This window comes from Ambystoma mexicanum, chromosome 12 (genome assembly GCF_040938575.1).
Source record: "Ambystoma mexicanum isolate Mex_15411 chromosome 12, UKY_AmexF1_1, whole genome shotgun sequence".
NCBI lineage: Eukaryota > Metazoa > Chordata > Amphibia > Caudata > Ambystomatidae > Ambystoma > Ambystoma mexicanum.
Window position 1 is genome coordinate 805,141,169 of NC_090936.1, and position 12,709 is coordinate 805,153,877.

The 12,709-nt window shown below is 42.8% G+C and overlaps 1 protein-coding gene across 1 annotated transcript in view; it reads right to left on the minus strand.

Moving 5' to 3' along the window:
- LOC138514670 (serine/threonine-protein phosphatase 6 regulatory ankyrin repeat subunit C-like) overlaps positions 1 to 12,709 on the minus strand; it is a 1,495,665-nt gene that overhangs the window by 661,284 nt on the left and 821,672 nt on the right. The window contains exons 11-12 of the mRNA XM_069630097.1: positions 12,374 to 12,437; positions 2,689 to 2,778 (exon numbers count right to left, since the gene is read on the minus strand). Coding sequence (XP_069486198.1) covers positions 2,689 to 2,778; positions 12,374 to 12,437 — 154 coding nt within the window. The remainder of the gene's footprint in view (positions 1 to 2,688; positions 2,779 to 12,373; positions 12,438 to 12,709) is intronic.

Here is a 12,709-nt window from a genome sequence, read left to right on the forward strand (position 1 = left end):
AGGGCAGAGGAGGAAACAGAAGACAGCGATGGGGATTAGGAGAGGAAGAGCTTTGTGGTCTTCAGTAAATGAAAGAAAGGCAAGAGCGGGAAATTAGTGTTTAGACGGGAGATACCTGGAGGGCAAGTGGAATCCTGACAGCCATCAGGGACATTGGCCAACCTGGTTATTGACCAGAAGGATTGGATCCTCATTGCCAGGACATTTTCCAACATGGAAATATTCATTATACCATAGACAATAACAGAGGGATGGTTTTGCTGTAAATTCGAGGATGGTTCACTACCATGCCAACAAATACTACTAAACTAACCTTTGACACTTACTCTCAGATGTGACTCAGTTTACATTCTAAGCAAGTATGTGGATATCATATATATTAAGTGTTCTGTTCAGCGTGCACCTATATTTTGGAAGCTAGGAACTTTATGCTTGCAAAACAGCTGACGCATTTGTATCACATGAAAAACTCTACAATTAACTGAAAACCTCTAAACATCCAAATCCCCTCTTTTCCCTTCACACCTTTTGCCACTACTTCCTTCACCCATCTTCTCATGTTAATAATCTTTGCGTTTTCTCTACCTGCACTACGACAGCACATTGTAATGTGTGCTAACAGCCGGCACCTGAGCCAAAGGCCCAAGGCTAATCCAAGGCTATATAACAAAAAGTGCATTCATATTAACACTGATTATAGCCTGCAAGCATGATAAGTAAGGCCACTGCAGACTTGCATATCAGACATACCGAACTGCCCCTCCTCACTTTATCCCACCATGGGTGACAAGTAAGCTCTTGAATTCCTGCTCACCTGTTCCTTTGCTTCTGGTACTCCGAGCAGCCACATGGAAAGAGTCTTAACATATTTGTTTCTTCAATACATCCAACATGCAATGACTCCATTGAACATGCCAGAAACCATAAGGGAGATGTGGGATTGTGGGGTTCCAACATCACCAAGCCTGCTCTAGAAGTTTGGGGAGTTAGAAGCAGAAAATCAAGCTTACTGAGTGGGTAGGATGCAAGCACTCACCAAGTTCTGATAGTCTGTCCCTGTACCTAACAGCAGCAGTGAAGACGTTGGTTCGCTATTCCAGCCTCCCTGACCTGGAAACCTTAATTGTTATCACACGGCGTCTCTTAATCAAAATGGCGGACTATAAGAGAGCTAGCATTATAGCAGCAACTGATACCCCTTTCTTGCCTCATGTCATATTACAAAGATGTTTTACTGTGCCAAATCACCACCATAGTATTCACATAGCGCCAAGGCTTATGTAGAGCATAGGGTATTGTGCAACCGCCAGGGTTCTCCAAACGTGGTCTGCAGGGAAACAGTAAACGTGATAGGGTGCAAAGGTATGGGAAAGTGATGAAATAAAGGATGCATATGGATACATGATATAGACTAGGCAGGTAAAATGGAGATGGAAAATATTTGTGATAGCTTGGGTGCATGTTAATCGAGTAAAGTATGAAAGTTATGAAAGAAATTTTAAATATTCCAATATTATAATTAAGCAATATGACCTGAGCGGCGGGGGCATTACCGACTCAGGTAATGCCCCGGGGCCCATAGTTATAGGCCCGAGCGAAGCGTGACCGGGGTACTAAAAGCAATTTTTTTCTGTCCTGAAACAGCCAAGATAATGGACTCCGTTTTCCCTTTCCATGGCGGTCATCGGGAGCGGACGTGCTGGGAACACATGTGTTCCCAGCGCGTCCGCTCCCAAAAAAGGATCAAGAAAAAGGTAAGTGGGGTTGGGAGGAAAAAAAAAAAAAACGTACCTGTGTCTCCGGCGGGGGACGAGGAAAGCCCAAGCCGTGTGGAGGCGCGGAGCGGGGATGGCCGCGCTCCGAGTCTCCACACGGCTGGAGACTTCCCTCGTCCCCCGCCGGGGACGCAAAAAAGGATCAAGAAAAAGGTAAGCGGGGTTGGGAGGGTGGGAGTGGGAGGGGGAAAAAAAAACGTACCTGCGTCCCCAGCGGGGGACGAGGAAAGCCCCCAGCCGTGTGGAGGCGCGGAGCGGGGATGGCCCCGCTCCGAGTCTCCACACAGCTGGAGACTTCCCTCGTCCCCCGCCGGGGACGCAGAAACAAGAGGGTAAGTTGGGGGGGCAGGTGGGAGGTAGGGAGGAGAGGGAAGGGAGAAAAAAAAATACTTACCTGAGTCCCCGGCGGGGGGCGAAGGCAGCCTCTCAGCCGCGGGGAGGCCCCGCTTCGAGCCTCCCAATAGGCTGAGGGGTTGCCACGCCCCTCGCCGGGGAAAAAGGCCGTGGAATCCCGACAGAGGGATTCCCGGCCGGGTATGGACCTGGCGAGAGCCAATCAGAATGCTTGTTTCATTCTGATTGTCTCTCGCAGGGGTACTAATGTATATTAGTGCTCACCTTTGCTATTTAGACCACTCAACTTGCTTCAGTTGAAATCTAAGTTTTCAATCTATGGCTAGATGAAAATATAAAGGAACGAGTAAATGTTGGTTGGACAATGGTCTGACCAAACAATGCAAGTCATATGACTACTACCCTTTATGTATATTCTGTAGATAAAGTACATTAAACAAACTATAGACTATCACAGAACGAAAGGTGCATATATATATACACACACACACACACACACACACACACACACACAGAGCTAATGTATAAATAATTAAGCATATTAAGATGTTCAGATTACCTGCATTGTGTTGCTGTCTCTAGAACGTTGTAAAGGTGTGGCTCCTTTGTAGTCGAGTAAATCTACATCAATTTGCAGTTTTAATAAAGCCTAAAAAGTATTGAAAACCATTATGTGCAGAAATTAGGCGTATTTTATGATTATAGACTTATATTGTTACTAATGCATTTGAATTGTTTCTGTGGCAGGAGATGAACAATTGAGATTTCAAAGGAGGTGAATCAAACTTCAGTCTTCTGTATTCAACACAGAATAGTGATGAATGCAGCGTTTTGAATGAATCTTAATCAGTGGTTTTCAAATAGACTGCAAAATATGTGCTAGTATGTGCTATTGCTTGCGGTCCTGTGTGCAGATGGGATGCAACATGGCAGTTTGCACCGGACTTCCCCATTTTTGTTGTTCCCGATTTACATTGTATTTTCCTCTTATTTAATGGAACACTGGGCTGAAAAAAGATGGGTTGGAGGGTTGCCCTTAGCAATCCCAAGGATGATTCACTCAAAAGCGCTCATTCGTTTTCGCATCCTCCCTTCTAAACATTTTGCAACATGAATCTTATTTCTCTTAAAGCCATCCAAACCTGTGTGTCCTAGACCTAGAGGTTTGATGATACTCTAAGGGTGCAGGGCAGTGATAATCATCATTATACTGTCTGCAAGCCACTTCTGACTCATTAGATCATGGTGTATGCCCACCAGTCACATCATGGGCTCCTGCTCTGCTATTGAGCCCCAGACCATGAAAGAGGCGGCAATGATCGTGCACCACCAGGTGCCGCAACAGTGTCTTGCTGGGCATGTAAAGTGCTGTTGATATCCCCCTCGGTGGCAGCATAGCAAACAACAAGGCAAAATAACATGCATAAACGCGGGAGAGCCTACACAGCCATGGGAATGTGGATGGGAGTACAAAAGAGAAAGAGAGAGGGAAAGAAGGGGGGAAGGATAGACAAACAGACAAAAACACCATAGAAAAAGATAAACAGGAAGACTGAAACAGAGGGATAGCAACAGAGTATGAGAGAAGGAGTGACATTGAAAGAGGCAAAGAAACAGAATGCATGAGGGAGAGTGAAGTGGTCAGAGTAAGACAGACAGAGACACAGAGATTGCAAAAAGAGACAGCGCGAATGACAGACTGTGAGAATTAGAGAGGCAAGGATGAGAGAGAGCAACAGAGATTGAGTGAGACAGTAAGTGCAAGAGAGATATATGAGAACAAGTGAGCATCACAACCATCTACCCATTTTAATCCCCCTTCAACTCTCAGTCTCTGAATTTTAGGGAAAAAGACAAAACATCAACATATAACACCCCTGTTTTACCATAATACATTAACTATATCCCTGCTTAGATAAATCGAAGATAATGAAAGAAAACACTGAACAAAATCGCATGAGTTTTACTTGGGTCAACTTCTTTTTTTACATACAAATACAACGCATCGACAACCGACAACTGGACCTCCGTACAATGTCTTTTGGAATGTTACAAAGGGACATTTCCATTCAGTTAGATTCCACTTTAATATTGTTCTCCTTACACTAAAACCTGAGTAAATAATCATCAATAAATTGTCTAAAAAAGTCCACCTCTGCTCCTCCAACTTCCTTGGTCAGTTATTTTCCACCCATAGCCAGTGTCCCTTAGTGGTGTGCCTGATAATTGATAATAAACCTAGATCATCCTGTGACCTCCTAGGCCTTGAGGGCAGAGGGACTGTGGTTAGGCATTTCCTATACCTTTGACATTGATTGAAATCCCAAAATACCCGAGAAATTGAACTTTATTAACATGTGAAAATCAATCCGGACTTTGATGTCATTACAGTGCCATCCCATCACTGAGTCAATGTATTATAGATAAAAAGGTCTAGATAGCATCAAAGCTCTTCATAAAATAATACAGGGCAATGTTGATCCCAGGAAGGGAGCATTTTATACTTGTTTCTATTGAGATTGACATAGCTGCTCTCCAACATTTGATAGACCATTTCTGAGTATACATGGGCCAGTTTTTTTTACTAGATTTAAAGACTGATGATATTGCTGTGGGAGGTCATATAAAATTAAATGTAATCCCTTTTTATCAAAGAAGTCCCATCCAGTAAGCAACTACCCATTTGCCATCAGCCTAAATAACCAGATTACATGTAGTTTAGTCTTGTTTGAAAAGAACCCCGTTTGGCTTTTCTGAAAATCAGTAGTATGGCCAATCTAACAGCATGCACACCCAGCTTTTTCCTCAGGAAATGCAGGTCACGTCACAGGTCCATCAATAACTCTAGGATTTTCCTCCTCTGTACACTTCTTGTGCCCCTGAGTAAGGGGACGGAACTGAAAGTGCAAACTTCTTCTGATGGTCTCGGTGGACATGAATCACTGTAGTATAACAAATACCTCAGCTTTTATTTTAACTGCTGAGTGTACTCTAGTGTAGGGTTTGGTACATAAATCAGAGTATACCTTCAATTGACGGTTCCATTCTGGCCTCTCCAGGGCATACAGCAGGTTTTGCTGCGGAACTGCAAATATCATGAGCAGCATGTCTCGCCTGCTATTGGCTCATTTGGATGCTGACTTATTGTTGTAAATGCATCGGAAACTTGCTCTCTAGGATTACCGCTTCCCAACTCTCGCACGCCAAGGTGTCATGAGATGTCACGTGTCCTTGTCCATTCACTTCAAGAGACGGGCACTGACCTTTGGCTCACTATCCTTCCCAAATGTCTGCTGCCTATAGGCAAAATCAGGCAATAATATATCTCCCAAAAGCTTCTCTCAGAGTTTCCTGGCTCCTCCTGCTCATCTTCTCAGCGGTCACCAAATGGTATTTGTCGTGTCTACTCACTTGAAAAGACAGACACTGACGGATGTATTACCAGCCTCCTGAATCTTATCTGTTCTTCCCAGCAACATCAGGTACATGTGCCTCTCTCAGAATCTGCCCTCAGGGATTACTGGCTCCTCCCACTTCTCCCAGGTGACACTCAATGGCATGTGTCTCATCCACTCTCTTCAGGAGACAGACATTTAGTGATGTGTCAACCCCCTGTCTGAATATCTGCTGCTCAATACCAGAAAAATAATGAAACCATGACCCTCCCACAAGTTGACCCCAGATATTTCTTAATCCTCATGCTACTCCTACCACTGTCACCCAGTGGCATGTGCCTCGCCCACGTGCTTCAAGAGATAGCAATTGACTGGTGTTTCATCTACTTTCCTGAAACTCAGCTGCTCCCTCCCAGCAAAATCAGGAGAGTTTATTTCCCACAAGTTGCCCTCAGGCATACCCAGCTCCACACCCCTCCTTTTGGAGTCACCCAATGGCACATTCATTGTCCACTCACTTCAAGAGACTGACACTGACTGGTGAGTTGCCCCCCTACCTGAATCTCTGGTGATGGCACTTGTGTTGCACGGCCAATAAGTGAATGCATCACACAGTGTTCTGTATGCGAAACCAACCCTAAATGTAACTCTCCTACTTGGTCACAAACACTCACTGCCTCTCCCTGCTCTTTTTCCTACTCAACTACTCTAAGGCCACTCCAGTTCATTAATCACTACCTAAATCTTCTCAGCCTGACTCCAGAAGTGGCTCCTGCCTCTCTGAAAGCTATCTGAAACTAAAAAGGATCTCCAGTCATATGTTCAGTTTTGTTTAGTTTAGTTTAGTGTAGTTTATCCCTATTTAAGACATATGGTCGGACTTCCAACAAACCTTCCAATGGTCATACTTCAGACAAACATTTCAAAAGTAAGCAAGCAACAGAGCGAGGGGTAAGATGCACTCAGGGAGTAGACTTGGTTGGTTATTTGGTAAATAGGGTGCGGCAAATTCAAGGGGCGATCAGCATTCGATGAGGTGTCCTTTAAAGAACTGGGTCTTAAGTTTCTTCCTGACCTACAGACGATGGTGACAGTAAAAAGTGGTGGTAGGCTGCTCCCGTACCTGCGTGGGCAGCAGGAGATGGCCTGTTAAGCAGTTTTCTAATTTTCAAGGTTGGTAAAGGCAAGGCTTTTGGTGGCGAGTTGACCTCATGAGATCACTCAGTTTGGCGTTTCACATAATTATGGGATAGCAGTTAAGAGATTAAAATAAAAGGAGATATGAAAGCAGTTACACATATTAAATGAGCACAGCACAAAAAGGAGACTAAATAGGTCTTCAGTAATTATAATATTTAAATATATGTGTGGGTATGCAATCCATTGGCGATGGTAGTTAGGGATGACTGGTGCTCTCGGCTCGGACAGAATGTGGTTCCTAAGGGAATATTGAAGCATCCTTTATTCCTGGGGCTGAGAGCCAACCAGGAGACACCACAGGTTGGGCAGGGGAATGTTAGGTTGGGCCAACCCTGAGAGCATATAGTTCAAATGGGTAAGCAGTGGATAATAGATTTTTATTTTTTATTTGGTATGAGGCTGACAAGCAAGCTTTAACAATATACTCATACAAAGTTCAAATATCCAAGAATGAATTTGAAAAAAAAAATGTATTTCATATAACTGAAAACAGATCGAATAAACCCAATTCATTACATATTTCCTAAAATCCATACAAAAGGCCATATCAGATCAATCTTGAAAACTTTAATCCTAAAATGTTTCAAAGGTATAAAATCTAAAATACTATTCCTTCTTCTTCTCCAAATTCAAAATAATCATTCATTTTACCAAATTTCAACAGACCTAAGGAAACCCACTACGGCTCTCAAATCAGAGGTTACTCTGCCTCCAAGGCACCTAATCCAAAAATAATCTAAACCGACTGAGTCCCAAGACAAGAAAACATTTCCAAAATATTTCTGTCGAAGACAGTTGCAGAAAAGGACATTCCACCAGCAGATGTTTAATTGTTTGCACCTCATTCTCGACAGCACAATTTCTGCATTTAGTCTCTGTTCGATCAATTATCCTATATCTAAAAAGAATTTCATTTGTCAAATTAAGGTTCCAACAAAACCTCACAAATTCATTTCTAGCTGATCAACTTGGATAGATAGATAAAAAAGGGTGCTAAAATTCCCTGTTTCTTGTGCTAAATAAAAAAATATGTGAAAGAAGGGTAGCCATGTATTTTTTCAATTGTGATGATCCAATTCCATGTTCTTAAGCATCTCTTCGTATAGTGTGGTCTTAGTTTCAGCTCCTGCCGATTGGACCCTATATCTTGAAGGATGCTTTTGCATTCTTTGGCAAGTGTAAACAGAGTGTTTAAGACACCCCCCTCATTAAAACATTCATAGCCCTCACGACGTCCCCATAAAGAGTAGCATACTCTGCAGTTAAAATGTTCCGATATAAATTCAGACAATTCCACATTCTCCTCAATCTAAGAGATTGGATGCCCAATTCATACCTAATAACCACTGGAAGTGAATTTGGAACATTACACCTTCCTCCAAATTAACACCTCAAGGCCCAGCAACAAATTCAATATTGAATATTCATACAGTTCTATTCCATAAAGTAGTTTAAGAAAAATTTTGCCTTGATAAAAGTTAAGGGCCAGGAGTATTGAGAATTTAACATTCTTGCTGTTAACCTTTTTAATCTGATTTACTAGGGCACTGGTTTTCTGCAAAAGATGCCCCCTTATGGCGGCCTTGGTATGCTTCGCAGGTATGTCACATCCCAAATAGACAAGATAATCAACAATCTCCATCTTGTGGTGACCCTCACTCCATCAAGACACAAGTCTATTGGTCCTCTTCCTCATAAATCTGATCACCTTTGTCTTAGTTGCACTGATAATAAGACGGTTCATCTGTCAGTATGTCACGAATGCATCAGTTAGTTTCTGCAAGCCCCTTGGGGTCAGATCGAACAGCAACAAATCATCTGTGTAGGAGAGAAACATTAGCCATTGATTATTCAACTTAGGAGATGCAAAAGCACCCTTACCCAGTGACTCTCCCACATCGGCACGTATAAATTAAAAAGACAGGGAGAAAATATGCATCCCTTTCTGACTCCTGACTGAGAATGTTGGAATTGTTCTTGTTGATTCCCTCTTAAAGCTCAATCTGACCCTTAGGTTTGATTTCTCATGCATGGCAACTATCAGTCTTAAAAACCCGGCCGGGATTTTCCAACTGGCCAGCTTCCGTCACAGAAGATTTCTATTAACCATGTCGAAAGCTACCATTAGATCTGTACTTGACATATGTGTGGCCTTAACTTTCCCACTGAGGACGAGGTTTTGGACATATCTCAGAAGGAGACCATTCAGGTTAGTACTGTAATTTTTCCCACAACCCGGTCTGCCATTTTTGAATGCGCCCTACATGAGCCGACCAGGACTCCAAATGTTTTAACAGCAAGGTTACAACGACCTTGCTGTCTGCGTCTAGGACCAGGATAGACCTATAGCTTCTCCGATCGTTCCAATCCTCCCTCTTAAATTCTTTTATCAGATGTGCAGTCTGCCAACTGACCAGCAGCACCGTTTGATGCAAGTATATTGTTAATATTGTTGTACTAATTCCCATTATGATATCAAACACTTCCTCAAATTCAATTGCAGGATACCAATTTTCTCCTTTCACATCACTCATTGTAGGTGATAGTTCATCCAACTCCACATTCTGCCCGAATGTTGCCTCATAATAAGTTGCCCACTGTAGTTGCCCTATCAGGTTCAATTGTAAAATCTGACTGGTTTCTCCCCAGATTATTCATAAAACGCTTAATGGATGTTGTACTAGATCTGCACAAAGATTCCAACATTAGTTTGTAGTCATTTTGAAGAAGCTATGCCTTATGTAGTCTAGACCAATTACGATAGGCTTGTTTGACCAACTTAACCTCCTTTACTTGGGTTAGATGTCACCTCCGTTTTTACACCTAGCCCAGGTGTACTGACTCGGTAGGTCGCCCTCAATCGAGCCATTCAACCGATGAAGAACATGGGATTCCAAACTTTCTAGCCATCTCTTACTGTGCTTCTTTTTCCCCAGAGATGGGGTCTGCCCAATCGCTGTACACATACTGGCCTCAAAAAAACAAATGAGTTCATGTCACCAGCCAAGTCTATCAGACCATCCACCCAAATAGATAACACGCTCTCTGTGCATTCTGTCACGGCATTCAGTATGTTATCCAGACTACACAATAGTCTATGCCAATAGATGTTTACTAATTAACATTCTCTTTTTGACTCTGCTGATCATTGTACCTATTTAGAGGACAAGCATACTTTTGTTCCTGTAATCTGTTGCTCCACCACGATCCCAGTCCCTTCTTTTATTAGTGTTACCAAACTGCCCGATGATCTTCTACTGGGGCTCATCTTTTCCGCACAACACAGTGTTACATACCCATCTACAACGGGTGTTTCCATCACCCAAGTTTCTTGGATAAAAACAATGACATATTAATGTAAAAGCTTCCCTAAAGTTGGGTTTGTGAATACATCGGTATGACCACAACTGTTGCAAGACAAAACAAATAGTTTGCGGTCTTCTTAATCTCAGCCTCGTTTGTGAATATTCATTAATAGCACCAGACACCCAGGACCAATCATTTATCTCCATAGATCTTGTTGTTCCTTCTGCCGCTTGATCTTGGCCAATATGAAAACCTTTATTCTCCACATGAATGTAACTCTCGATTCATTCCCATCTACTTCATTGCACCTAACCGACCTTCCCATATTATTCTGAGCCAAATGGGGAATCGATCTGAGAAACATCAAAGCCCAATTGCTGCAGAGATGTTGTTTCACTTAATATAAGATCGAAGACTATCTTCGACAAAATAACCACCGTTGCCACATCTGTTCTGTTAGTGCAAGGGAAGTCGACTCTTTCAAGATCCAGCCCTCAGAGAAGGAATCTCTGGAAGCAAATTCAAAATACGAGAGTGGTTCAAAAGCATACGTCGGTTTTCAGCTTCCAACCCCTCTGCTTGTTATTTGTATGACTAAATGAACTATTTTTCCTGACTTCTTTCCATGTATGCTGGGTGGCTAATTTCAGACATTCTCTCTCCTCGTGCACCCACCCCTCTGGACCTCTGGCACTATGTAGAATGCAAGATTGAGCGTTTCCATTTTTTCTCCTGAAATTATGAGGCAGATTTCTGGAAGACCAGAAACAGTACGATGCCTCAGTAGGAGAGTTGGGGTGACCTAAAGGCTCTGTTTGCATATATCTTTCTTGAGAGGCCACATCTTGCACACTAAAAGGCCTCAATTTCCCTTTTCCGCAGCTTGAATACCTTCACTGCGGGCGAGATTATTCAAATATAATCCCCAATTCACTGTTCTTGTGACCCAAACAAAGGCCCTTCCGATCTCCACACAAAAGGATTTCTCACCAACCTCCCTACTGGAAACTGAGGGAACTATATCACACTGTGTTTGTTTTTCACAGGGAAAGGATGTTTGGAGCACCGAGTCCTTAATAATGACACTTAAATTAGTTGTGGATTCACTATCGTCCTGTCTAATCTTAGCAAACAATGTTGATATATTTTTACTTTGATCCCCAATAGAAGAAAGTGTAGAACCCCGTGCCTCCACATTGGCTTTGAAGCCTGTACATTTTTTGTCAAGATTGACAAAGACCTAAAAAAAGATGTTGCACTCGAATTGGGGATGTTTGGCATTTTTCGATTGTTTATGCTGTTTGCCTTCAGCTTTTTCAAGGCATTTGGAAGGAGGGGACGAGTTTCGGGACACAACACCTCCACTTCCTCTCTCTCTTCAACTATAAACAAAATCATCTGTTTTAGAACCTCGTACATCACCCCTGTCCATAACTTGATCAGAATTAAATAACCCATTCTCTACTACAAACTTGGGCACCACAATGCAGTCTTTCTTTGCTAAATCAACAATCAATTTTTCCCAAATTAAATCCAACAGGGAGGAGTGAGATTTAGATTAGGGCCAATAATGCGCTCAGTACCTGATTCAAGTCTAATAAAATTGTATCCGTGACCCTTATAACTGTTTGGTCAATATTCTTGATCATTGAAGACAATCGTTTGTGCTGTACAGGTGCTGGAGTTGAGGAATAGGAAGTTATAGGAGAATTTGAGTCAGTATCAGCTGCTTTGAAAGAACAACTGTCATGGACTCTTGAATTCAAAATTGGTTTTTAAGGCTTGATGATAATAGCTCCAAAGTGATCCCATGAGGGTGTTTTGGGTGGGGGGGCGGAGCAGGAAGTGAGTGGGAATGTCCATAGGGATTATCATGGCCATGGGCAGTCAATGGGTGGTTAAATAACCTAACAACACCTACAGGAATTGTGTCCCTCCTCGTATGCCATCTCTTCCGAGCTGTACTCCATTGCATTAGTTTCGTCTAATAGGCGGCGCTTATGGCCAAATCTAAAAAAGAACTGCTTACCACTCTGATGAGTGAGAATTGAAGAAAAGAGAAGCATAGGTTAGCTCTTTTAAGCCCCATATTCCATAGATGGATCCCAGGAGAAAGTGCCCTCTTCCTGTGTCTTTTCATCAACCCTCAATGTAGAAGAGGGTGTGAATGGGGAGATCCCCGTTAGGCTGTCTACATCTGAATGTATTCGCTTGTACGAAATCCTTGAACTCGCCTCATTCATTTCATGTTCCTCCCCCACAATAAGACATGACGTTTTTGGGATACATTCTTGCAATGGCTGATCTCGTGACAGGCAGGCATGCGATGATAACATAACTTACATAAATGACATCGCTTTCTCCAAAGTAGGCGGCCGTGTGTAGAAGACTGCTTCCATCGATGCACCTGGAGAGCAAACGAGAGAACACACACGTGTGAAGAAGCTGTGGGAGATGAAGATGCAGCCCGTCTGTGTGGGCCTGAACAGGATTAGTCTTAGGCAGGTGATGAACGACACCAATCATGCTGTCAATGCGCCTTGGCATATGCATTGTGCCATTCTGGATTAATCCTGGGAGACTCGCAGCCCATAAATAATAAATATTCCAGCACATCCGGCTACAAAAAGCACTTTGCATGCAAATGAGGAACCTAAAAGCATCCCTCATCGCTTTCTG